Source organism: Tetrao urogallus (genome assembly GCF_951394365.1).
Source record: "Tetrao urogallus genome assembly, chromosome: 1".
NCBI lineage: Eukaryota > Metazoa > Chordata > Aves > Galliformes > Phasianidae > Tetrao > Tetrao urogallus.
This window is the reverse complement of record NC_136813.1, coordinates 13,049,402-13,076,499: the sequence shown is the minus strand read 5'-3', so window position 1 is coordinate 13,076,499 and position 27,098 is coordinate 13,049,402. Positions and strand designations below refer to the sequence as shown.

General features: G+C 35.9%; 1 protein-coding gene across 1 annotated transcript in view; it reads right to left on the bottom strand.

The window, feature by feature from the left end:
- ARHGAP42 (Rho GTPase activating protein 42) overlaps positions 1-27,098 on the bottom strand; it is a gene marked incomplete at both ends in the record, with an annotated part of 153,761 nt that overhangs the window by 18,740 nt on the left and 107,923 nt on the right. Inside the window, 11 exons of the mRNA XM_079548751.1 lie at positions 3,600-3,705; positions 4,518-4,576; positions 5,784-5,868; positions 6,540-6,614; positions 8,507-8,569; positions 9,746-9,785; positions 10,802-10,880; positions 14,056-14,165; positions 15,392-15,492; positions 19,671-19,800; positions 22,675-22,779. Of these exons, the coding sequence (XP_079404877.1) occupies positions 3,600-3,705; positions 4,518-4,576; positions 5,784-5,868; positions 6,540-6,614; positions 8,507-8,569; positions 9,746-9,785; positions 10,802-10,880; positions 14,056-14,165; positions 15,392-15,492; positions 19,671-19,800; positions 22,675-22,779 (953 nt within the window). The remainder of the gene's footprint in view (positions 1-3,599; positions 3,706-4,517; positions 4,577-5,783; positions 5,869-6,539; positions 6,615-8,506; positions 8,570-9,745; positions 9,786-10,801; positions 10,881-14,055; positions 14,166-15,391; positions 15,493-19,670; positions 19,801-22,674; positions 22,780-27,098) is intronic.

The following is a 27,098-nucleotide window of genomic DNA, read 5'->3' as shown; positions in this document are numbered from 1 at the left end:
GTGTCTTGACTTGCTTATAATGCTATATAAACATTTAAAAAAATGATCTGTCTGATGCCAAAGTTTGGTAGCAAATAACTGAAAGTCCCTGACAAATATTAGAAATCCGGTGACAAAAAGTCAGATTTTCCAAAGGCTACTACAAAATTTTGATAGGATCAAGATCAAACTCATGCTTGGATTTACTCCTTATTGAGTAGTGATATGATAGTGATATAAACAGTAGATTTACCACAGAATATAGGTTAGATGGTCTAGAATTACTTCTGTGGTGAAGTAAATACTGCCCTCGTAACTGGAATAGGAATACTTTAGTACCTTACTTACACTGATAATCAGGAGAAATATAAGAAAGAAGTTTGTATAGAAGATAATGTGATACAAGCTGCAGGAAAATTAATGCCCATCTTGCTATGGTTCCTATTTTATTTCATTAAGTTAGGCCTCAAAATATTCTAAAATTTTACTTAGAAAGCCACATTGGCAAAAAAAGTTATTTAGAAGTCAAATAATGGAAATTACTTCTCTGTTAAACTGTATTTTTAGCCACTTTCTCAATAAAATTTTATCTTATGTTTTGCTTAGTTGAATAAAGGGTTTCTGGGAAGTCCACTGGATCTTAATGAAACTGGAATTTTGAATAGCAAAGAAAACCCTAAAAAATAACTCTTTACAATGTTATTCTGCTTTGTGCTGCACATTAACTCTTAAGATCTCTTACAAAAACATTATAGTCTTACAGCACAGGATAGAGAGCAGTGTTTGCACAGTTTGGGTTTCTGACAAATTTAGTAATACCGTAACCAGAAAGGACTCTCTGCTAAGTACCTCAAAAGCTGAATTTCTAACAGAAAGGAAAAAAGTAAGACCTGTACATGGATTATTTTGAGAACCAATTTTTCTTAGCCCAGTTCTACTGTTGTTGGGATACTGAAATTCTGAATAGATAGCTAAAGTAAATGTGCATTTTATGCTTGACTGTAAGACATTCATTAATGGAAATGCTTTCTCCTTGATATCCCCCAGTAAATATCTCATATTACCAGTTTGTCAATCGTAGGAAGACCTGGTGTTTTTAAATCATACCAAAGAATGACTCATATTTTAAAGGAGACAAGCAGGAAATTTGATTAGGAAAGTTTAAAAACAAACAAACAAAAAAAGAGTTACCTAGCCTAAAAAAATACCAAACGTCCAGTTTTTGCCTAGCTGCTGAGTATATATTCCCACAGCACCACCCCTCTGCAAAATGCTCACTGAGATTTTCTGGATCTGTTACTCTGTTTTTAGTATGATCTGCATCCCCCAACAACTACATCCTATTTAGCCGTGCACAGTGACACAGTAAGTCAAGGTAGGCAGAAAACTAAAGGCCTTAAGAGCTAAATCAAGGAAACAATTTCAAATATTTCAAGAATTTCAAACAAAAGAATGAAGAAAAATGTTTTTTTTTTTTTCTCATTTCCCCGCCTAAAGAAAGTTATGCACTTTATGTATAATTTGCTCCTTGAAAAAACTCCACACAGGGGTAGGAGGAAGAAAAGGAAAGGAAACCACTGATCACAAGGCTGATTTTGAACTTATCTCATTAGAGTAGCTGGCATAAACAACAGCTGGCAAATTATATGAGAAATTAGAAAGGATGAATTGAATGTTGGGACTAGAAGAACTGAAAGTTTTCAGAATTCATCTCAAAGATTTCAATTTATCAGAAATGAGAATTACATCAAAGTCGAGACAGGCGAGCACTAAAGAGAGCAATTAAAGGAAGGAATACTGCAGGCATGCACTTTTTGGAAATGCATCTGAGGTAACAGTGAGAATAAGAGTCCAGGAATGAGGACAGTAAATAAATGTTTCCTAAATTAATTGTGCCTACAGGTAAGTCAAGTGCTATATAAAATCAATGGATCATAGAATATCACAAGGGAGTATTGGAAGGGACCCCCAATGATCACGAGTCCAACTCAAGGCTCTACACACCCAAAAAATCAGACCATATGTCTGAAAGTGTCCTCCAGATGCTCCTTGAATTCTGGCAGCTCAGGGCCGTAACCTCTGCCCCGAGCAGCCTGTTGCACTCCCACTGCCCTCTGGTGAAGAGCTTCTTCCTGACATGCAACCTGCCTCTCCATGCCGTTCCCTCGGCCCCGTCGCTGTCACACAGAGCAGAGCTCAGCGCTGCCCTCCACTCCCTGTGAGGAGCTGCAGTTGTCATCATGCCTCAGCCTGCTCTGCTCTGGGCTGAGCAAACCCAGGGACTTCTGCCTCTTCTCGTATGTCTTCTCCTCTAAACCTCTCACCATCTTTGTAGCTCTCATTTGGACACTCTCTAATAGTTCTATGATGCACATTTTGTACCGTGGTGCTCAAAACTGCAGCTTTTACAACATCGGTATTTCACGATTACAAGTTCTAGCTTCTTAGGCTGTCAGAAAGCATCAAATCCTACGCTTTTAATAATCAAACTCTTCTGTTGGAAACTTACAGAACCTGCTTTCTTCTGGTTCTCTGAGTTTCCCCAAACAGCTAAAAATAACTTACTGTGGCTAAAAAACTTCCACCAAACAAAGTGCAGATAACTTTCTGCAGATGGGGGTTGCTCAAGCTGTGATCAAAAGAATAAAATGGTGGGGATGTATGGAATGGAATAAAAACAACATGGAGACTTTCATGGCATCTTCTACATATGTCAGTTGTGGGCCTCATCTGAACTGCTGTTTCCTCATTCGCATTCCAAGATCACTGAGAAATATATTAAAAAATACACAGCATCCCAACTCATAAATAATAATGTGTTCATTTAAATATTCAGCAAAATCTAGTGAAGAACTGTAAAACACGCGAATAAGGTTTGCTGAAAAAAGGGATATATAATGATGTAATAAAGGCATGTAATCATAGCTAATGACAGAGAGAGACAGAATAGAAAAAGAAGTTTGTATTTTTTTTTTGTCTGAGTGCAGATTAAGAGTAATTAAATGGAGACAAAAGATCATCACTTCAAAGAAATAGAAAAATCTTTTCCATGTGACATTTAATTAAAACTCAGGATAGCTGAAAAATCTAGGGAGACTCAAACATGGGTTTGGACACTTATAGGGCTGTCTAGAACAACAACAAAAACATTTTGAATTAGAATTTTCAAAACGTATTACACCTTAGAGCTTTTAGAGATAAAAATTAGATCAAACATGAAGGATAAATTATATTGTATTAGTCTAGCCTACACTTTTTACCAGTTTTAGGACCTAAATAACATTCTCTTATTAACAACCTTAGCATAGTCTTAAATGTTTCTACAGTTTAAATAGTACCAATTCCTGTAATAAGTAGGAATTGTGAATGAAAACATACCAGTATATTTTATATGCTAACATTATCAGTTATCTTGGTGACTTTTCATTGTGTTTTTTATTTTATTTCTATAATGAGCATTCTTCAGCAACACTGCATAGTACATTTCAGAAATCAAATATAATTTCAGGTGGCACTGTCTTAACACAATTACTACAACGGGTTACGCAACACTGACAAATTAAATGTGAAAATGATCACATCTTACAGTAGTATCAAACATAAAAATCAAAAAGAATTACTTGACCAAGTGCTTGATAAGGATGTCCAGCATCTCTCTGTTCTTCTCCGGTAATTTATGTACAAGTGCATGCACTGCTTCAACTCTGTAGTTCTGATCATCTGATTCTATTGAACAGAAAACAGAAATTATTGACAGATTAAACATACGCTAAAATGAGGCTAAAAATGGCAGAAGTGCCAGTATGCCAAACACATGCACTGCAGTTAACCAAACTCAATTAGCCTCCAAAATGATGAAAGCAATTCAATTTTATCCATTCCAAGAACATAATGGAATCTGGATTTCAAGTAACTTGCAAAGAGCATTTACTGTCAGTACCATAGCCAACAAAATCTGTGGCAATTTTGACTCCATGTTGTGTTTGAGTGGAATCCAAGATTTTATCCCTTGCTATTTAAAACATCTAAAATTATTGACGGTCTCTTTAAAAATGTAAGAGGAAATGGAGAAATAAATTCAAATTCTAAACTGGAGTTGTCAGAAACACAATTTTTCTCCCTATCTAATTACCCCATTTATGAAAAGGGGATTATTACCATCCCTCTCCAATTTTGCAAAGCAAGCTGGGAAAATAAAAGTCCCTGGACAAGAGGGGAGGAATGCTATAGAATAATTATCAGCCTGTACAAATCAATCAAACAAACACATCAAGATTAAAGATTTCATGCAGAAAGCGATCACTCAGAAGCTCTAAAAAGATCAGAACAAACCACTGAACAGCTTCTTTTAGTATGACTTCTCTTGTTTTGAGGGCTTTCATGTGGCACTGTCGTCATATACAGTGAAATAGAAGAACTCAGATCCTTGGCTGGATAACTGAATACTACACCAAGGAGAAAAACAGGGATAGCAACTGAGGAGATTAAAGGTTAGAAAAAATATTACTTTTGTGAAAGTTATAAATTACTTTACTTACTAACAGCAACAATGAAATCTTTGTGCAGCTTAAATGTCATCAGCGGTTCTGAAAGACACCTGCTCGTAAATTTAAAAGGACATTTGAAAAAATGCATTACTCAAAGTCTTTTTAGTCTTTGCAGTTGTCATTATGATAGCTCTCACTATAAGCATAATGAATATTGGTATATCCAAGGAAACCCAATTCACGGATTACCACTGTATACAACTCAGTCACATACAAAGTCTGAAAATCTCCTTGAGTTGAAGATGGTGATACCATGGAAGTTCGTAAGAGAAACATTACCAGCACTGTAACACAGAGACTCACAGTTTTCAGACTTCTATACTGTGGAATAGGAATAATACTATTGAAGAACATGGCACAGTGGGCTGCAGAAATAATCTGCCCAAGAAAGGCAAACAAGTTACGAAACTTTATACTAAAAATCCAATCTGAGAGATCCTGGAAAAGTCCTCCTCTGAAAGTAGCCTGTGAATTGTCTTAGAGACATAAAAGCACAGCTACTGCTATCTCATGTCCTAGATTCACAAACAGGACACCTACAAGAGAGTTGTGCTTCTGAAGAAATGCATTTCTTCAGCTAAAGTCATTCTTTTCAATGAAGTTGATGTGCACATTTTAGATATAAACATACACATTTTACTATAAATCATAAGCACATTTTCCAGGGATTTCTGATGCTGCCCTCTGCCAGGGGACCAGTCTAAGAAATCCATTTTTTTTAAGAAGACATGGAACGATCGCCATCTGAGTTTTATGTTTTTATTATGATTACTTTCAACATTATATACTGACATTCAAGAAGAGTTCTATCTGCTTTTTAAGATTCTGTCTCATAATAGCAAAAAATTTGAAAATTGTGAGAGGAATATCTTACTTGTGAAAATACCAACACCACACGATAAAAACAAGAGTATTAACATTTTTGAAGAGATTTACTCTGCTCCAACAATGATGCCATGAAAAATCATTGTACAGAAGGAATTCAGAAAAAAAAAAGCTCAGCAAAACATGCTTTTAGTTTACACAAAATATTTTAAATAAAAGCATGCAGTTAATTATATTCTGGCTAATCTGTAGCTAAACAAGGTAGAAAAGTGTGTGATAAATTTTAGATTATTACACATTTTAATAAGGATATTAGACAAGATGATAATATACTCAATTAATACCATGTTAATGAGTAAAAAAAATATAATATCATATTTATAAGCAAAAGATTAATGAGCCATCAAATGAATAGCATAGCATCATACTTACCTGAGGTAGTTTTTAAGTCCACTAGTTATTGTTTTATTGTCCCAGATTTCCATATCAATATCCATATCAGGAGGAGATTTAGGGGCTGGGAGAAATTTGAATTATGATTGTTATATTTTGACCAACACACAAACAAGAAAAGCAGCAAATAGAAGCTAATAGATTATTCATTTAGCTCATACGATTATTTAAGAGTTAGATTTGATCAATTTGAATTATTTTAATCTCTGACAGATTATTAATGAAAATAATTCACAATTCATATTTAGTACCTGTAAACGGTAAATGTATGCACTATACCAAAGAGTAAAAGTAACACCAAGTCAATAGAGAATTCATAATTCATCTGGCTTGGACTGAAAGACAGGCATCAGATAGCCAGACTAACAAAAAATGTGAAATACAATAACTGTCTATTAAACTGAATTATGCTGTGTTACAAAACTAAGCTTTGGAACACTTCTGGAAAACACCAGATAGATGCCAATAAATAAAATATAAACGCTAAAAGAAGAAATGTGTTTTATCAGTAATTTGCTCATGCGTATCGATGACTCCAAGTAGAAAACTGAATAATAATGTACACAAGGAATCTAGTTAGACTGACTACCATTCCAAGACTGCAAAGTCAGATGAGTGGCAGCAAGCAGACATACAAAACTGTGGATACTTAAGTGTGCTCTCCTGGGTACAACAGAAAAGGATCATGGTATATGTGCTGCATGCTATAGACAAAGGTACACTTAAGACACTTACAAAATATGGTATTCATCAGCTTCTGCACTTTGGAGTTTACACCACCTATTCTGTACAGCCCCAGGATGGTAATGCCTACATTGGGAAAAGAAGAACAGTGAAAACAATGAGAAGATGGCTATTTCAATTACACTCATGTGTCCCTTGTTTGTGTTTTCAAACAACCTCAATTTATTTATGGAAAATTGAAAAATTACATTATCAAGTACTGCTTCACCCTATTGAGTTACTTCTGGGATGCTAATAAATGCATTCCACTGAATCCACACCATGCCACACTCTAATCACAATCCTACATTAACAGAAGTCCTTGCATTGGAACAACCTGTATCAGAAAACATCCAGAGAATGACTGGAAAAAGTGAAAAACAAGACTCCAAAGAAGTCTTAAAATGTGTTACATGTCTACAAAGGCGTCCGACCCAGATTTCAGTGGAAATACTATGTGTCTGCATTGCCCCTTCCAATGAAAGCCTGTTTTCTTTCATTTATAGAAGAGATAATGATTTTACCCAAAATAAAAACTTATATTGTGCTCTACTGGAACACTGCAGTTCAGAATTTAAGTTATGTATGGATCTCCAAGCAAAACAAAAAGTCAGTTTCAATTTATCTTCAGATTTCAGCTTTCTATTTTTTAATAGCACTAAAGCACAACAGATACTAACAAACAGCGCCTAAGATGTGAGATGTGACACTCAAAATATTCTAATCATAATAATTTCACTGTTTATAACCTTTTTTTTTTTTTTTTTTTTTTTTTTTTTTTAAATATCAACAGCACTTGGAAGTCCAAAGCAGAATGCAAATTTTGATGTGATATTTTCTTCTTCTCACTCCTCATAGATTTTGTACTGAAATGTCAGGAAAAATACAGAAAAACAATCTTCTCCTTTACTCTGGTTGTGTGACTCAGAGAACAAAAACAGGAAGAGTTTATTCCTTTATTCCACATCATAAGTGCCAACTTTCTGTCTCTAGCAGAATGCATTCAAAACTGTAACTCCTAATTTGTAGATTTAATGTGGGTATGTAAATATATTCTTCTTCCTTCTTCTGGTCTTACTATTTTGAGATTGTACATTTTTCATTTCAAAACAATATTCTAACCTCTGATCTCTGCTAGACAACCTGCAGGTGATATTGTTTTATTAATTTTTATTATTTATCATTTTTTTACAGAGCAATGCAAGCTGTGAGTGATTCAAAAGCTACACAACACTGCTACCTGAGAAGAAGAAATCACGCTGGGCTCAATGCTGCACAGAGTGATTTTCCACAGCTTTTGGATTAGAAGAGACTTGCATTCAGAGAGCTCAGTGCATAGACAAGAAAAGGTCACTTCTGCTTATGGAACACCATACAGCTGTTTGAAAGGGAATTGTCAAACAGCTTACTATGAGTTACAAGATACCACCTCATCAACAGACAATTACTTTCTTTTTGTACATTCTCACTACCAAATACTGGTTTCTACACCCTTTTTTTTTTTTTATAAATGGATAAGCCGCGTGTAGAATGACTGAGTGAAATGATGGGGGATCAGGTTCATCAACAAATATTTGCCAGCAAAGAGTGTTAACACCATGTACTTTTTGGTCTTAAGGTTTCATGCCAGAAATCAAAAGCATAATTCAGTGCACACAAATAAAAGACCTAAACTAAGTATGTGTGCAACAGTGTATTAAGCTTTCTAAAAAACACAAAACTACTACGATGTAAAAAAAAACAAACAACAAAAAATCAAAACAAGCAAACAAAAAACCACACTTAAATAATATGCAATGAACCTTTGCTGGAATTTGTGCCAATGGTTTTAAGCAAAAAGCACATCCATGGAAGGTGAAAAGTACAAACTGAATGACGGCCATACTCTAAAACAGAGCTTTAAAATACATAGATTCAAAGCATTATTTGAGAAAAATATTCATAGTAATCTAGTATATCATCTGTGATTTAATACTTACCTCTTGTTTCTACAGCATGGATACATTTCCTCACGAAGTTGAAACCTGCTTCATTTAAGAACACTAAAAGAGAAGGAAAAATAATTTTTCAACTCATCAATACACAAAATCTCCATGTTTAGCTACAGCCACATTTCAGTCAAAAAAGACTGATACACATTTATTAGTGAGATAATGATACTTATTCTGTAAGTCTATAATGTATGTATACACTTAGCAATAAAAATACAACTTTCTCACGCCTATGAGAATATTCTACTGCCTTTATTAGAAATCAGTAACTCCACAGATAGAGTCCAAAGGTCAGTGTTTTACAAGAACTCTCTTCCCTTCGCTGAGGGAAATGGTTTTAAGAATTCAAGACTTAACATAATGACCAGAGTATTTTCACTGATTTTCATACAACAACATTCTTGCTTCTTGCACATGCATATAACTACTCAAAATATAGCAACACAGCAAAACAATCTTTGTTATTATTTCAAGTGAATGCATTATGCATTAATTCTTGGATCTTTGATGCTTATTCTTCTAATTGGCTAAACAGAGATTTTAGAGCAGCATATGTGTCATCATCAAAATAGTAGCATCAATAAAAAAGCAAAAAACCCAACAGACATGCTCATTTAATTTTAGATTTCTGTTCTCAAATTCAGCTTCTTCGAAGACACCTGTGCATATCTGACACCTCTCTTTCTCTATATACTCAAATGTATTTTAAATTTTTGTTTTGCATTTGTTTACATATGTTACCATAATACAACTGCACATAGATAAATGTCTGAATATTCATAAATATACTTGTTTTTATTACACTGCATATGCCTAATAGGTACATATATACCTATAAATGAAAAGGTATGACCCATACAGAAATGATATTTCAACACATTTAAGTATATAAGCATTTACATTTAAGTATAAAGAGTGTAGATGGAAATCTGCAGATTTGTTAAATATAATGTCATTTCAGGACCAATCAATTTTTCTTCCAATTTATGTTTGTTGGTAACACAAAAGTTGAAGGCTTTCTCACAGTTTACATAATTTAGGATATGCTTTGATGTAATCCAATTACATAATCCATCAAACAGCATTTAGTGATACTGTATAATATCTTCAGACTGATGGAAAGAAAACATAAATAATGTCTATCACACAGACACACATTCAGAAACCCATTTTTGTAATGACAAAACCTGGAAATATTTCATATCTCTGCATAATTAAAGTGCTTACTTTCTTCCTTCTTGCTAATAATGGCTGGCAGTGTGTAGATCTGGAAAAAAACAACAAATACAACAGGTCAATGTTTGTTAAGTCCTTTACTGTTGGAATTGCTCATAGTTCTTAACCATCTGTAATACGTTGCACATTAGTGTAATACACTGCTATGGGAAAACCATCCAAGCTCTTCACCTCCTCCCGATGTTTAATTCCAGCAGCACTCATTCAGGTTAGCAGTTGGAGAGGGGCAACAGCGCACAGCTCAGCTCTGGCTAAGATACACAGCTGTTCTGTTCTGCACTCAAAAGAGAAGGCAGGCAGCCAGCGGAACATGTCTCAAAAACCTATTCAGGCCTTGAGATTATAGATTGCCAAGGGATTTGCAATGAGTTTACAGGCACATAAAATGTATTAGAAGCCAGATGTGAAGACTGCAAATGGGTTAAATATTAATACAAAGAGTGATTTCATTTCTGCATTTTTTCAGTCAAGCAATAAGCTTTGTAAAAATACTTATTTATCTCATAAAATCTACCAACCATTTTTCTCCCTTGGATGCCATGCTGGTATCACCTTATTCAGTGACAATTTCAGAGCTGATTAATACTGAGAAGAAACCTCAGATAAGCCTGTCTTAGTAGCTTTCAGCACATTTTTATGCTCTCTGTAGTGATTTTCAAGATGGTACTTACTGTCTATTCCGTAACACTGCCTAGAGATGGTTTGTTGTGACCACTGCAGAAACTACCATTTCACAGTTTTTTTCTGAATCACAAACCCTATATGACAACAGGCTATCAACCTATACATAAAAATATAAAAAAAAGAACCTCCAGGCCCCCAAGAATTATAAGTAAAAGTTTAAATATACCAGTATTTCTGCTTCACTAATTACAATCTATCTTCACTGCTCATTTACAATTGTATTTTATGAGAAACAGAAAAGCTATATTTGCCTTTATTGTACTGCACAGTACTGTAACTCTGTCTGAAATGTATTCTAGCTTCCTTCTTTAACATGTATGTTATAAATCTATAAAGGTAAAAGAAAAGGACAAATATCCTTACTGGTTCCTTTCCATCCATAGCTTCGAGCCACAGTTTTCTGTTGGATTCTGAAAAAGCCTGTAGCGTGATGATTCCAGGCCTGTAAAAAAAATATACATACACTGAAGTTACTGATCTTTTTCTGCTCAAACAGTAATCAAAATCCAAACAAATACTGATGTGAAAATATATATAAAAGAGACAGAGAGAAGTTAATGAGTTAATAAAATAGACATCAAAAGAGTCCTTTGAAAGTGTTGCCTAGAAAGAGAAAGCACAGAGAGTGAAGTCAATGTTGCTGAGTACTGCCATGGTGCAGGTATAGAATTTTTAACTTAGAGATTTTAAAAAACTTGTTTGCTCTGCATGTTGGCCCCAACTGCTATACTAAAAGGTCAAAAATGATATATTCTCTGTTGATGGAACTTTGACACTACTTAGAAAAAGATTCACTGCAATCAGAGAATAGATGAGGAAACCAGTTTCAATCTTTGTTACTGGAATTATTATATGAACAGATGTGGAAAAACAAAGAATCAACTTAACCTGTGATCACAGATTAATTCTTTAAGAAATGGTATGATATTAATTCATTCACTTGCCAACAGAGTGCCCAAGAGACAGACTACTTGAAAAAGTTTTGCTCCCACACCAGCGTAGTGCACCTCTGCTCAAAACTTCCAGCACACCATCCAGAACCATAATTTTCTAAGGTAGGTTCATGGTTTACAATTAAAAACACTGTATCTGTCATCTTCCAAAATAAAAATAAATGAACAATAAACCATGACCCTTTTCCATCTTCCCCAAAAGACCTCAATTTTGAACTTGTAATTAGAAAGCATGTGAAAAGCTATTGGGAAATACAAAACAACAAAACATGTATTGACACATACACCAAATCATCGAGGGGAAGCAAGCCTTGTTCTTATAACCAAGACTAGACAGTTCAGAACTTTAGCTCTAACTTAATCACAAAAGACTAATATTACTGTGAGATGTGTGTATGACAAAAAAAAGATCAAGATTATAATAATTTTTAGTTAAAAATATTTTTTCTACTAATAGTTTCATCTATTATCAGTCCAGTGAAAGAAGATGTTATGCACAGCAGCACACACTGATGCAAAAGCCCTTTACCACTGAAAGCCATGCTGGTCTCAGCACATTATTTACTTAGAATGTGAAGAAGTAGATATAATTTGAAACACAGGTAAACACAAAAGAAATCTACACGAAACTACTAAACCTATGACAACAAGTACATTCAGCACTTACGCACAAACCTTCACAAATTTCAATATTACACTGTTAAATTGTTCATCTGAAATTCTGACCTTCACTGCAGTGATTTCCTTGAAATCAGCCGGAAGTATATTAGATATGCTGCACTTACAAAGGTGGGTGAAAAAGCAGGTATTTCTCAAAAAATAAAATTACATTCAAAGAGAAACATTCCTTCTATGATGCTACCTTTGCATACAACTCTAATACAAATCAGATGCTGACTATTTTTTAGAACAGTTTTTCTACGAAATCTGAGCTGAACATAGGTGTGAAAAACACCAAAGTAGATTTAAATTCATTGTGTTAATTAGCAAGGATCACGCTGTGTCTTCCCCATCAGTGGTTCACATGGTTTCTTTCATTAAACATGGCTCTTTTTTGAAATGTGAACATCAGTCTGTATGTTTTTTCCAATGGTTTTGAATTGTAATGTTTCACACAGTGCTTCATACAATAGCACAAAGAGAATTAGCACTGTCTGGTGCCTGGAGACAAAATTTACCCACAAAATCTTATGCTAGAATTTTAAAGATTTGTTGTAGCTGCATATATGCAAAAAAGAGCTCTTTCCCAGAAAAAAAAGAAAAAAAAAAAAAGAAAAAAAAAAAAGAAAAAGAAAAGAAGTTGTAATCTTATGCTGCTAAGGAAATTTTGCAGATGTCAATTATTTTTAAAGTTCACTGTACTTTGCAGCTGATTTCCAAGCAACTATGCATCTTGAATTCAAGTTCCGCTTACAAATATTTTAATGCAATCATTACTGCAGTCTTTTTGAAATATAGTATTTTAATACTGTTTCCATATTTATGTGTTTTTACTCACATTTTGTGTCATTGTCTACATTAATAAAAACCACAGTATTTCTATTTTCACAGACAAAAAAAAAATACACCAAGCTTTACCAACATGACATCAATGCTGTCCTTGCTTATGAACTCCCACCAAACATTTCTAGGTATTTTGTTGGCTGGGCTTTATCTCCTCTGCTGACACTTAAGAATTCACTACCTCCCTGCTGAATATCAAACAAACTGCAGGAGCCAACTTTCTATCAACTTATGAAAGGTATATGCTCATAACAGTGATTAAGAAATGTTGCATTCTACTTATCTTTCAATATTTTGTCCTGCTTTCTGGAAGGCCTTTAACTAACAGGCCATTCACATTTCAAATTAATCAAAATGTACAGGAGGAATAAAACTATATATGAAGAGTGCCTACAGTGATTTCTGTAGAGCACTTAAAGAACTGCAGATAGGTTGTTCTAACAGAGTAGGGGATACATAAGAGACAATACCCATTTACAAACACTTTACAATGACAGTACCACAATGTATATGCAACTCTACTTAAAAAGAAGAAAGTACTAACTTCAAATTTAAGCTATCATTTCAAGCTTCCAAGATACACATTTGTCTGAATGAACTCACATAACATTTCTGCTTCTAAACTTTTAACTTACTCAAAAGACTATTTTATAAAAATATATTTAAAAGTACAAAATGTAACCTCATAATTAACATGCTAAACAACAGCCTTGTATGGAAATTTAAAATACTGTAATAATCACAAAATATTTCTTAGACAAAGTCTAGAAATGCATTGTGTTCCATCACAGTTAAAGGGAAAGCTTCATTCAATACTTCTCACTTCATTCCTAACCTTGAAAGAATAAACACTTTTACAAAGAAAAAACTTGTGCCACAAGTTTTGTAAGAAGCCACATTCTGTCTGCATGCAAACATAACACACTTAAGACAATACATATGTAACTTATTAATTTTGTTAGAAAAACAGGTTTGAACAAGTAAGTACCAGGTAAGCACCAGGTCTTGAAAGCTAGGTCAGGCTTGCCTAGACGTGGGCATACACAGACGTGTGTCCCTACTACAAGTGCAATTGTTATATATTATTTGCAAGTTGCTTTTTTTTTTTTTTTAATTTCTTCATTACTCGTAATATGTTAACATAATGAAAACAATTCAAACCTCTCAAATACTTCGATATCAAAACAGAAGCGTTTGTCAATTGAGTCTGTCTTTCTCCTGATACAAGATTTCAGCTTGAATATTTCTGGTGAGCTTGTGACAAGGCCATTCTACAAAACAAAACAAAAGAAAATTAGTACAGGCAATAGACTGGTATAGGCTACACATCATGTCCAACTGATTCAACTGTGAAAATTCAACTGTGTAAACAGTACCAAAAAGCATTCTCTAAGAGAAGAGCTTAAAAATATTTACGAACTTTTCCAACAATTTCTTTGCATACAAATTAAGACTACATTTAGCTCACAGTATAAAGCTGAAAGGAATGGCTGATACATCAAATGGGTGTAAAAAGGACCTCAAAAAGTTGGAGAAATGGGCTAAAGGGAATTTTATAAGGTCCACCATGGGTAAATGCCAAGTCCTGCAGAGGGGAAGGAATAAGCTCAGGCACCAGGAAAGCAGCCTGGCTTGTATCTTCAGACTCTGGTGGCAACAAGCTGGCCATAAACCAATGTCCTTTTGAAGCACAGAAGGCTAACAGCCTTGAGCTGCATCAGGCAGAGTGCTGCCAGCAGACTGAGGGAGATGATTCTACTTTCCTCTCTGCTCAGTCCTGGTGAGAATCATCTGGAATGCTGCGTTGGGTGCTGAGCTTCTCAGTACAAGAGACATGAGCACAGTGAAATGAGTTTGGAGCACCTGTCAAATAAGGGCAGGCTGGAGACACCTATGACTGTTCAAATACAAAGTCCTCCAGTGCTTACAAATAGCTGTGGGAAGAACTGAAGAAGATGGAGACAGATTCTTCTCAGCAGTGCCATGTGTAAGCATAAGGTAATGGCCCCAAAATGAAATACATGAAATTCCATTTAGATGCAAGGAAAACATTTTCACAGTGGGACTGCTTGAACACTGAAACAGGTTGCCTGCAGAGGTTTGTAGGGGTCTCAGTTAATGAAGATGTTTAAAACCTGACTGGAGGGGGTCCTGAGCAATTTGTTCTGGTTCTGGACATGCACTGAGCATGGAGATTGAACTAAACAACCTTCAGAACTTTCTTTTAAATGTTGTCCATTCTATGACTGTGATTGCTTTCCTATGCATTTGGAACAACCATATTAGAGGAGTTATTTAATATGGATTTCATGTGTTATATAATGAATATTTTTATTTAAATACATTATGTATCTATCTAAAATGTACACTGTTTCATGTTTGAAAGCAGTTTAATACTCTTTTCACCATTTTTTTTTTATTTTAACATCTGCTGAATGCTTAATGTAAAGTATGGAATATAGAGTTCATGCACGTGCTGGAGGTTGTGCAAACTCACCACTTTTCCACCAGATTTAGTTTCGGCTATACTCATTGTAAATGTTTTTGTTCCTTTATCGTAAGTGCAGTAATGTTTTATCCATGTAAATCCAAGTGGTCCTGGATTAAAACAACAGTATAAGAAAAAGTTATTTTGACATTTAATCGCTATTTCAGACAGAGTTAGGTAGAGTAGAGAGATAAAACATAAAAGTCCACATGCAGCATACAAAATAAAAAACTTCTCATTTTTTAATTTGAACATGTTCAGGTCTTATTTCCATGCATTTCAGCTTGATGTTCCAGCTGATTGATTTTCTTTAGCAACTAGATGGATAGAGCATTCTATTACCATAGAGAAATAGGAAATGCAGATCTTGAGGATTATTCTGCTTAGGAAATTCAACTGTACAGAACTCCTTCTTTGAAGAAGACCTTACATCTAGTACTAGGCTCATACATTTAGACAGAAAATTGAAATTTCTCTTTACTTTCAGAGTGCTCATCAAAGGTAACAAATACTTCAGGTAACATCACATCAACTTTATTCCTCTACCTGTTATCTTTTGGACACAGAGTAAAATGGCAATGACTCAGACATAGATTTAACCTTATGCAATTGAACACTAGCAGATTATTTCATTATAGAAACAGACAAGAAGAAAAAGAACAGTGGACTCTAACACAATAGTGGTTTAGAGATGAGGGATAAAATGCTGAATGGCAGAGATGGCACCTTCAGCAAGAAACATTGGCCTTTTATCCCTTGGAATGATTTTATGACAGGGAAGAGGTGAGTATAACAGCAGCACTGAGTCTGAAAAGAAGGCTGATCCATAAGACAATTGGTCATGCTCTTTGAAAAGAACTACACAGCCATTCTTTTGAAAATGAAAATAATAAATGGTCAAAACTATTCACAAACAGCATCATACTAGAATGTTCTTCAGAATACACTAAACTTTGAAATCCATACATGAAATCTAGAATGATCCCCAAATAAGTGGATGTATCCTTTATCCAGGAGATGTCACACTACACTTCTCCTTAATCCAACTGCAAAATATAGGATTTCTGATGTAGAAGATGTTTTCAACCCTGGCGTACGTAGTGCTTTGCTCTGGCTATGAATCTTCAGTGAACATAAACAGAAAACACTCTTGAACTTAAGCTCAGTGGTATTTTAAACAGTGGCTGCTAACCTAGATTAGATACAGCCTTGCATAATGCCTGCATGACAATTCTTTGCTGTGAGGACACATTTCAAGAATTCTCTCCACATCCTACTATAGCCAGAGCTCCCCATGTTTTTCTAAAAAAATACTGACAAAACAACTTCACTGCTTAATGCACCACTGAGAACAAGACGAGCTCCCCAAATGTTACACATAAATGTAGAAAGGTGCTGCCCTGCAGAAGACAGGAAAATTCAAGCTTTTGCAGTGTGACTGCTGCTCCTTTGGTCCAGCACATAATGGCTGTATGTGCACTGGTATGAAACAGTACTGGGAGCACTGGTGGTCAGTAGGCAACCGAAAGTCAGAAGATAACTTGGACATGACTTTCTGATTTTGGGGGACGGGAAATATAGCAAAGAGAATTGGATATTTTCTGCAAGTTTTTGCAGTAGCAGAGTACAGTCCCATTTGTTTTACAAGCAGTGACACAGCTTATAGGTACTCAGAGGTGAAACTGTGTGTGAAGTGACACGAAGAAGTAATTCCTCATGGAAAATATTATGCTTCAGAAACCAGCATTCAAACATGGCCTCCCTCCACAAAGTAATTACAAATGAATGCATAAAAAGAAATTAAGAAGCTAGATAGATAAAATAAAGCATTTTAACTGTGTAATGTAAATCAGAATAGCACATCAATCCACTTATGAATTTCCAAGCCCTTTAAACAGGAGTAACACTTGCAAAAGATATGATATTAATTTTCTGAAGTACAGTCCATCTGGACCCTTTAATTCTTTTTAAAATGAAGAAGTTCTGAGTAAAAAAAAAAAAAAAAAAGTATTTTACAGGTTTTGTGCATTTTTTTTAAATAAATCAAACTGGAAGGTGCTAAAAACAAGCCTAGTAATTTTGCTATAGATGCAATGGCTTTGGCTTCTAAATGCAGCCTTCCAGAAAAGTGCTGGACATCTGAAAGTTTCCATTAGCCATACAAATCAAATGCCTGGCAATACAGAAATACAGCAGTAGAATTTTACAGGGGCTATCATAAAAACTCAGAGAAAATCCTCCCTAACTCTTTCCAGGGAAGAAACACAGTGGTACTTGTTAATCCAACCTCAGAATTCTGTCAGCTGTTCTGTTCCTTTTTTCACATAGCAAAATAAAATGTACAAATCTAATTCAAATTAGATAGCACCAGATAGCACCATTAATTCTTTCAGAAGGATGAGTCATCTTGAAGAAGTTTTAGATGAGTTTAGAAGTCATCTGCTTTTTGTTGGCCAACACTTACATTTAACTTCAGTTCTTTTACTCATAACCGTACAACTAAATAAAAGAGTTTAAAGGCCTTTCTTTTCTTTTATTTTCTTTTTTTTTTTTTTTCAAAATACCTATTTTCCACTACAAACACTAGTAATAATAATACAGGATTTACTTTTCCTTTCAGGAATAGCAAACATTTAAGTCATTTATTCTTAATTTGTCTCTTGCCTATGGGATGCTGGTTGTAGGAAAATAAACCTGCATGACAAGAGAATACACAAATAGTACCTTCCTCATTGACACACAGATTACAGATCCTTTTACCCTTACTCCAGAATACACTAATGAGCAAACATCTTTTCAGTAAGAGGATGTCAAGTTGGCCTCTCACTATTTAATGAAGCACAGCATGTGCCCAATGCTTCACTCCCATTCTCCCTCCCCCATTAGGGCTCAGTGCAATTTCCAGTTAATACAGGTTTCTTTTATCATTATTACACAATTAAAACACAGAGGGTCTTCTTCAAGCTTTCAATACTACTGAGGAGAAAAGTGGCTGAGGTTAACTATTATAAGCACTAAGGTTTCTTTATTTTAGCTCACAAAATGGAATAAAAATTGATTTCATGATGTCATCTAGAAAATCAATCAACTATAACTCCGTGTAGTCACTTGACTTACTGTCTAAAGGAAAAACAGTGAAGGAGAAGGAGATATTCTCAAAATTGATGTTGAGTGGGGCCAAGTCTAACATGGGAATCCTGCATCACGATGCCTTCTATTTATTTTCAGATTGAAAAATTGGGTATAAAGTTGTATTTAATCATTTTTGAATGAACACTAAACTTGCATGGTGCACATATGCCATCTCAAAACACTGCTATATACCTTTCTAGCATCAGGTGGATTCCACAACAAAGAACAAATAAATCTGGCTAACCCACACACTTTTACTAAGTGTTTTCAATGATCCTTGCCAAATGCAGCTAATTTGGCTTAATCTATACTGTTCAAAGCGTAAAACAGTGACAGCAGATACTTCTGATCACACATAGCTTTAATTCTCTCTTTTGACTTTTCACATATTTCCTGGCTCTGTTCTTATTCATCACATGATGTATCACTAGGCTCTCCCAAATATTCTCAGATACAGATGACAGTTCTATTCCATCATTCTTTTTGGAATTTGTTTCATTCTTACGTCTCATTGCATGAATAATAATTAGGTACAAATTGGCAACTATTTTAAAATTGTGGCAGACTATAAATAGATAACTTTTCTTCCTCTTCTTTCACCTTCCACCTTTTTATTCCATTATGTGCACGTTCATTAAGGCGGCTGAGTCAGAAGAGCCCACAGCTAAAAAAAGTGGAGGCTGTTCCTGCTGGAAGAAATGTGGAGCTTGTTCAGGCAGAAAAAGGTCAAGACACAGGAGTGTTTGGCAGAGACCTTAGTGCTTGCAGCTTCTGCAGAAAGGAGAAAGGCAGACATCCGGAGCACAGTGGAAACAGACTGACGAGTTTGCTACTGAGGGGAGACACAAGGGACCACCATAGGGGACCTACCCAAGCAGCATCCTACTCACAAGATGCAGGGAGCAAGAAACAAGGAGCTTACATGTTTTCACTCATTGTTCTCTCTGGCCTTACCTACCTTGAGTGCATTTTGAAGAGTCAAACATTTATTTTTCTTTAGAAATTTTTTTGCTTTAGAGAAGCAATAATAAGAAAAGTCTTTGGACATTCAAAAATAGAGCTTTTGTTTTATCCTGCTAGCTAAACCATTTTCTCATCCTTCTAATTTTTTATGTGTCTTTCAAATCCAATGAAAAAGTACATCTCCTTTACTCACTTTTTTCCTGCACATACAGATAGCCTTCCATTGTCCATTGACTTGGTGGTCTGTAATCTTGGTTGGCTGACTTCATTCTTTGCATGAGTCTCTCCACTTCCTGCCTCGTGCTCTCAAAGTTATTCCGGGTCTAAGATCCCCAAACAAACAAACAAGCAAACAAACAAATCAACACACATTACCTCATGTAAGTGTAAAAATGATAACTAAATGAAGAACTCATAAAGCCAAGGAGCAGGACTGCATCAAAAAGAGACCAACAGAAGCATCTGCGGTAGACATAAAAGGGAAATGAATACCAGAACTATAGTTTCTTGCTCCAGAAGCCTGGGAATAACACAGTAAAGGAGAACTAAATTTAAGCACACAGATCTGCAGGTCACTAACCACAGAAACAATGCCACCTCACATTTTCAGGTATGCTTACACAGTATTTTGCAGACATACATTCTTCTTCTGTGTGTACTCCAGAATACGCAGACAGGATCCAGGCTAAACGGCTAAACCAGAAGGTACCGATACCATAACCTCAAACTTGAACTAATAAACCCCACTGAACCACTAAAACTAGTGCAGAATACAGTGGTTTAGATTTATGCCAGGGTGAAGTCTCCAGACACCTGTGGTCTCTCCACACGTGGAAGCAATATGGTTCAGAGTCCTGTGTCCATACCCACAGTAACACTATGGATGCTGATACTCAAAGCAGTCAGAGCATGGTTACAATTGCTTTTTGATTGGACTCCACAAACACCACAATTGAGATTTAATTATGTTAGGCAACAACCAGGTCACAAGTAGCAGAAGTGTTCCAAAATCATGGGAACAAATGCTGTGTCTGCCCTAAAAGTCATGGTGTATACAAGCAAGCTGCTGGCCAAAAGAATAATTAAGTACAAAGGTGGGTAATTCAGATTTGCCAATGCCTGTATGCATGAACCTGTGTACCTGTGTTCTGAATTCAGTGGGATCAGGCATTCCCTCCACACAGCTAACACAGTGTAGGAAAAATGAGAATTATTATGAAGTGCCAGAGGTTTGACAGATTGCTACCGACATACCAGATGTTGAACACTTTGTTCCTATAAGCAATAAAATAAAGATTATTGTAATGTTTTTGCAAGGCCACTTTGAAAAATTATATTATGGAATCTAATCTCAGCTAGACAGAAAAATATTGTCTGGACTTTATACTCTGGTAAATACTTTCCCATTTAGCTGGCATTCATGGATTTTCACTACAGTGTAATAAGGCATGTTAAATCTTTCACCTGAAGACAGACATAATTTAATTAATTATTAAACAGAAGGGAAGCTAAAATTCATCTCTGAACCCTGCCAATGATATTTTTGGGGTCAAGAACCAAACTTCAGATCAAATTTAAGAGAGGTCATTTTGAGCCCTTCAAGAGGTTTTAGGTCAGATGCTGTGCAACTGAATGGAGAGATTTTTCTATACTAAGAGTGCATCCCTGTTTGTTTATTAAGGTTTTAATATTTTTTTAAGCAACCAGGCCTTTGTATGAAGTTATAGAAAACCAAGCCCAGCTGACATCTGAAGTAAGCCGTTGGTCTGCTGACACAGTAGAAGTGACACTGGGCTGTGTTAGGACACAGGGACCTTTTAAGAGATGAGGATCTGTCACTTCTCTGCTACTCCTACAGCATTTACTGCTGATACTTTAACCTGTAGGAAAGTTTTAAGAACAGAAGCAGAACATCAGATCAACAACTCTGCAAGACTGTGAGACCTTAAAGCCCAGTGCAATAGAGAGGAGAACCTCTGACAACTACAACAGACAGCCTGAACACAATTGTCCCTGAGGATTATCCTCAGCTCGTCTTTCCCTATACTTCATCTCATTCTCAGTTTGGGCGTTGCTCTGGGTGACAGGTCAACAGATAGCTCAGCTGAATAAAAGCAGATGAGGACTTAGGTCTACAGCCAGACTCCAAACTTCTCTGTAGCACTACATATATATGTTTGTCTGACACATAAATATAATTTAAAATATTTTATGTTGATCCTTCTGCACAACACTGCATCCATCATTACCTCTGCAGTCTATCTATATAGTCAAGCTGCGCTTAAGTACTGTTTAATAAAGAATGTATTTACCTATTTCTTAATTAAAATAGAGATTTAGAAAATCCTTTAATAATTCTGTTTCGACTGATCCATGCATACAGCAAACTAACAGACACAGACTTACAAAGCTACTTTTGGTCTGTGCTCTGGATTCACGTGCCTTGCTGGTACTTCAATCAGCCTCTGGACTGAACCCATTTCTCATCCTTCCACTGAAAATGTGCTATGCAACAACAGTGACCCCTTGTGCCTTCATCTAAAAAAGTCTCAACAAAAAACCACAATTAAATGCAAAACTTGACAGAACAGTCTGGCAGGGTCTACAGAGAGAGAGCACTTGCATTTTGATGGCAGAGGAAAAGTCTGACCGAACAGGAGCTTTTGTCTGATTTTCCCAAGAAGCAATTCAAATGAAATCTGTATCTGTATGCGAACAATGGACAGAAAAGAGAAGGAGCTACAGAGGAAACACAGCCTTAGAAAAAGTCCCTCCCCAGCCTTCCTGTAGGCCTCCTTCAGGTACTGGCAATTTGTGATCTTAAAAAAATAAACTGCAGCATTCCGTACCTGCTGGAGCAATTTGATCCACTTATTTCAGAAGATAGGCCCCACTCTCAAGAAAACACGTGTTTAAGCGTATCTGAACTACTGTGCCCTTAATCAAACTTGGCTGCTGTTCTGCTCCTCTGGTTCTAACTCCCACAACTCTGATTTGCAAATCACAAATTAACTACACAAATATTACATTTTCCAAAGTTCTTTCTGGCAGCTTTAAAAATCATTTATATGTATTTATACCTTAATTTGATTTCAGCTCACTACTACCTTCTAGGATGTAGAGCTTCCATAAAGTACTACAAGGCTACTTTAGTATCTCCAAATTAGTTTACAAAGCAAAATACACGTTATTCTTACATTCTGCAAATTGAATTGAAGCTGCTGCTTGTATGGTGCAAACTCCTGAGCCAGTTCATATCCTTCATGGTAAAATGTAAATAATCCTTGAAGAAAGGCCAAAAGCTGGAAAGGAAAAGTGAAAAGCATTACTGATTTTAACATGCACTCTTAATATTGTAATAACATGAAGATTACGGAATGCATACTAACTTGTAAATAAGAAATAGGCATTGACTACAATAGTGAAAAATTGGTCTTAGCTGCTACACACTTCATCTATTCAGCTAAGTATTAGAAAGCAAAAAGTAAGAACAGCTGATTTTCCATTTGTTTTCATCAGGAAAACACAGCAAGACTTCAGCAAAAACATCCTGCCTCTTAACTCCTGGAACACTCTGAGCTTTCATTACTTGCAATGGTATTGCTTTGCCGAGCAAGAAATCTGTGGTCAGACCTTAAGAAAAAAGAGGTGTTAAAAGGCTTTTGCCTCATAAAACTGTCATTTTTATAATAATTTAATTCACAGTCCCAGTCATTTTGTCCAATATTTCAGCTGATGGTGTGCACTTTCCAACCTCATACTATCAGATCAATGCTTTTTTTATCTTAGAATTTTCTTTTTCACTTTCTTCATAGTAATTACGTGGGCCATGACCTATTTTACAAAATGAGACTTCTGAAAATAAGTTTTGGTCAGCTTAACACAACACAAGAACTCCAGACTATTTCTTCCAGCTCAGACCAAGATGTGAGTTCTATCTGCTATGTCTGTGACTGACTCCAACAGACCAGCTGAAGCCTATATGATCCACATGAATATTCTTTTTTGAAGTTTGTTCTAAAATAATGTTTAAGTTATAAAAAAATACAACTGTATTTTCCAAAGACTTATTGCATTAGTTAATACATTTCTACCATCTGTTAAGTTTTAACTTAAAACTTAAAATGTAATTAAAATGTTTAAATGTAAATTAAAATCTTTAAACGTTTCAGTAAGTTGTCCTAGCTATTACTATTACAAAATTTTAAATTATAGAGTATATAAAATTTGTATATAAAATTTAGCTTATATATTCCTAAGTAAAGGAAACAACAAAAATGAGCTATGAAGGTGGATGTACAATAACAAAAGCTTATACAAATGTGACAGCTTTATCTGAGTAAATTACACCCACCAAAACTCTCTTCAACCCAGCTGTCCAGGTTGCCTCCTAAACCAGTAAAAAATACCACAGTTATCCAAAAGCATATTATTTGTTCCTTTAGAATTCTACGCCAGGATGGGATGAGAAATGTAATATAAATATTTTTCTCTCTCCATGGATAATTGAAGTAGCCTAGATTCAGGCAACAAAAAATTCCATAATTTATATTTATTGCACTTACATTTGTGTTACCGGTATCATAGATGACTGTAAGTGAAAGAGAGTAAAAAAATACAGATTTTACCATGTTTATCTTTTATTTATAGTTTACAATTAATCTCATTTGTAGAAGTGTAACTAATTTGTTACATTAAGAAATGGAAGAAGTTGGAAGGCACCTCTGGGTCCATGTGGCTCAACTGCTGCTCCAGCAGGGACACCCGGAGCAGGGTGGTCAGGGCCATGTCCAGGCAGCTTTGGGAGATCTCCATGGAGGAGACTCCACAGTCTTTCTGGGCAACTTGTGCCAGTGTCCCATCACCAACACAGCGCAGAGTCCTTTCTGGTGTTCAGAAGGAACCTCTTGTACCAGTTTGCGCCCACTGTCTCTTGGTCTGGTACTGGGCACCAGATTCAGTTTTGTATGGGCTTTACTTTTCCAAACTTGATCTCTAGTTGCTCAGACAATGTCTCTGTATTCCTCTGAGGCTACCAGTCCCTGCTTCCACCCTCTGGAAACTACCACAGTTTGACAGATGAGAGGTGAAGGACATAGCTCTCTATCAGAGGAAGAAACGTGATGACTTCATCATGCATCCCTCACATCCTTGTGCCCTGGTATCACTGAGCCCTTCAATGAACATTTCTGACTCAGAAAGTGAGTTCTGCCACATTAGTAAGTTAAATCAGCTTCAGCTTTATAGAGCATCGGTGCTGCCAGAAATAAAAATGTGAACACGTGGCTGGGACTTCTCCCTTGTTTTTTACTGGTTTTGCAGGATCAAATGAAGTCATGACATCAGACAGAAATCTCACGGCTATCCATGGGTAAGCATTAAGACAGTCACAAAGCTGTGAGCTCAGCCTAAGGAGCTGAGAAGATCCTTGAGTATAAAAGCCAAGGGTTCTCTACAATGGATGTGAATTCCTGAACCACATCCCACTACCAAACAAGGAAGACAATCTAACAAAGTATTTCACAGCTTATGTAAATTATCTTAGCTTGTAATTTCTACCTGCCCATTTAAAATCATTATCTCAGCCTAAGACTTGGATCTTAAAGCTTCCTATTGGTTATTTAATGGGTTCCAAAGATCCAAATGACTATTTATCCTAAAAAGCTCCAATTATGTAAACAGTATAAATTTCCATAATTTTAAGGTTTAAAACATAATTGCAACTCTTAAAAGAAAAAACAATTTTCCTTTTCTTATGAATAAAATCTAAAAGAAATAAGCAAATTATAACTAAAGCCCTGCCTACAGTCCAGATCCAGTTACTCATCTCCATCCCCAAATAGAGCTCCTACAACCGCTAACTACTCCTGTGCATACTCTACCTTGTTTAAATAAAGAGGATTAACTTACGTGTAAGCAGGAGTCTACTGATCAACCCTGCCTTTTTGGCTTAAGAAGAATTGCAGGAATACTGTAACCACCCAGCAAAACTGTAGCCAGAGCAGAACATTAAACCACAACAAAATTTCACCAGAAGATGCAGTGGTAGAAAGATGCAGTATGTCAGGTTGCGTATTGTAAAGATCAATTCAAAGGGTATTCCTGAAGAACACAGCTATAAACTATTTAAATGTCAGCTTCACCACTGAAAGAAAACCAGCTTCCATTATACAAACAGCTTCAACGAGTGCATGAAGAAATACTGGGGACAAAAAGATTTAACACTAGATGGCAGCAAGGCTGAATTTATTGGAAAGAAAAAAAAGCAAAATGAAAACAGGAAAAAAAAAAAAGAAAAAAAAAAAGGGGAAAATTTGAATACATTTTAAGTCTTGTTCAGGTATTCTGGCAGTTGTGTCTTGCAGAGCACCTGGACTTGAGAATCTCCTGGTCAAATAATCTTTGATTGCACAGAAAAAAAAAGAAAAAAAAAGAAGGAATAATAAAAGTAAAAATGTGCTTGTCATATGCAAGTCCTATTCCAGTTTGTTCTAGTTCTGTTGAAATAACTGATATTGAGAATGGCACATGTTTCTACAGATGTATGTGGACAGGGGGAACAAAAAGCACCCAGCAGGCCTGTGCTTTGAGGCATTATCCTAACCACTTCCATCAGACCAGGCATCAGCATAGCACTGCACAGAGGAGATCTAAAAGCCAAGCACTTCTGCCCCAGGCTTATGGTCACAGTGGGGTTTTCTTGCTGTTGATGTTACAAGAGGCACTGCTGTTAAGTCCACACTTATAATTTTAAAGGTATTTATTTTAAATGATGGAAAAAAATCAGCTCTTTCCATTTTTTCCACCAATGTATTTCAAGGCAGTCTTCACATGTTAAGAGGTGACTTGCCACACCAACCATCACACAGAACGTTCACATCATCAGTTTGAAAGGTAACACATACCTTACAGTTACCTCGTTCTGAATAGCTAATCAGTCACGCAAACAAAAAGTGAGGCCTGAGCTCAGTTACACAACGCTACTCACTATTCAAAGGCTTCCAGGATTTCAACGCAGAACCTGAAACAAAATCCAGCTACTTCTTGAGACTTTATTTATTTTTATGTAGAGCCGCTGACCTCAAGACTGCCTGGTCATTTCATTCTCACAGGAAGGAGACTGTGCTTAGGTTTCGGATAGGAGAAGAATTTAACCTCTGGCCTGCAGCACATCAGCCAGAAGTCCCTGTCTCCTGAGTTTCATTTTATTTATAAATAGATAGCTTCATTAGGTGCTTCTCTATCAGATTAAAATGAATGCAGTTAATAATGTAGAAAATCTAAGAAAGGGGAAATTAAGTTTAACATGCAGTCACTTCAGACTAAAACTGAAGTCTCGTGGAACCGCCTGCAATTATACAAAGTTGTTCTTTTCCTTCAAACACACTCTTTTGTGATTTTGTGACAGCTAATGGACCACCCCTCATTTCAGATTACTTACTGCTTATGAATTCTGTGCCCTGATTCCTCCAGGACAGTGAGGTCTTGTTGATATCACAGGACAGAGCAGAGCTCTGGGCAGGAGGTTCACTCTTAATGAGTGCAGCATCCTCATGAAGCTGCACTATTTCTGGAAAGCTGCTCTGGGCCCACATAGGCAAAGCTATGAGTAGAGACTACT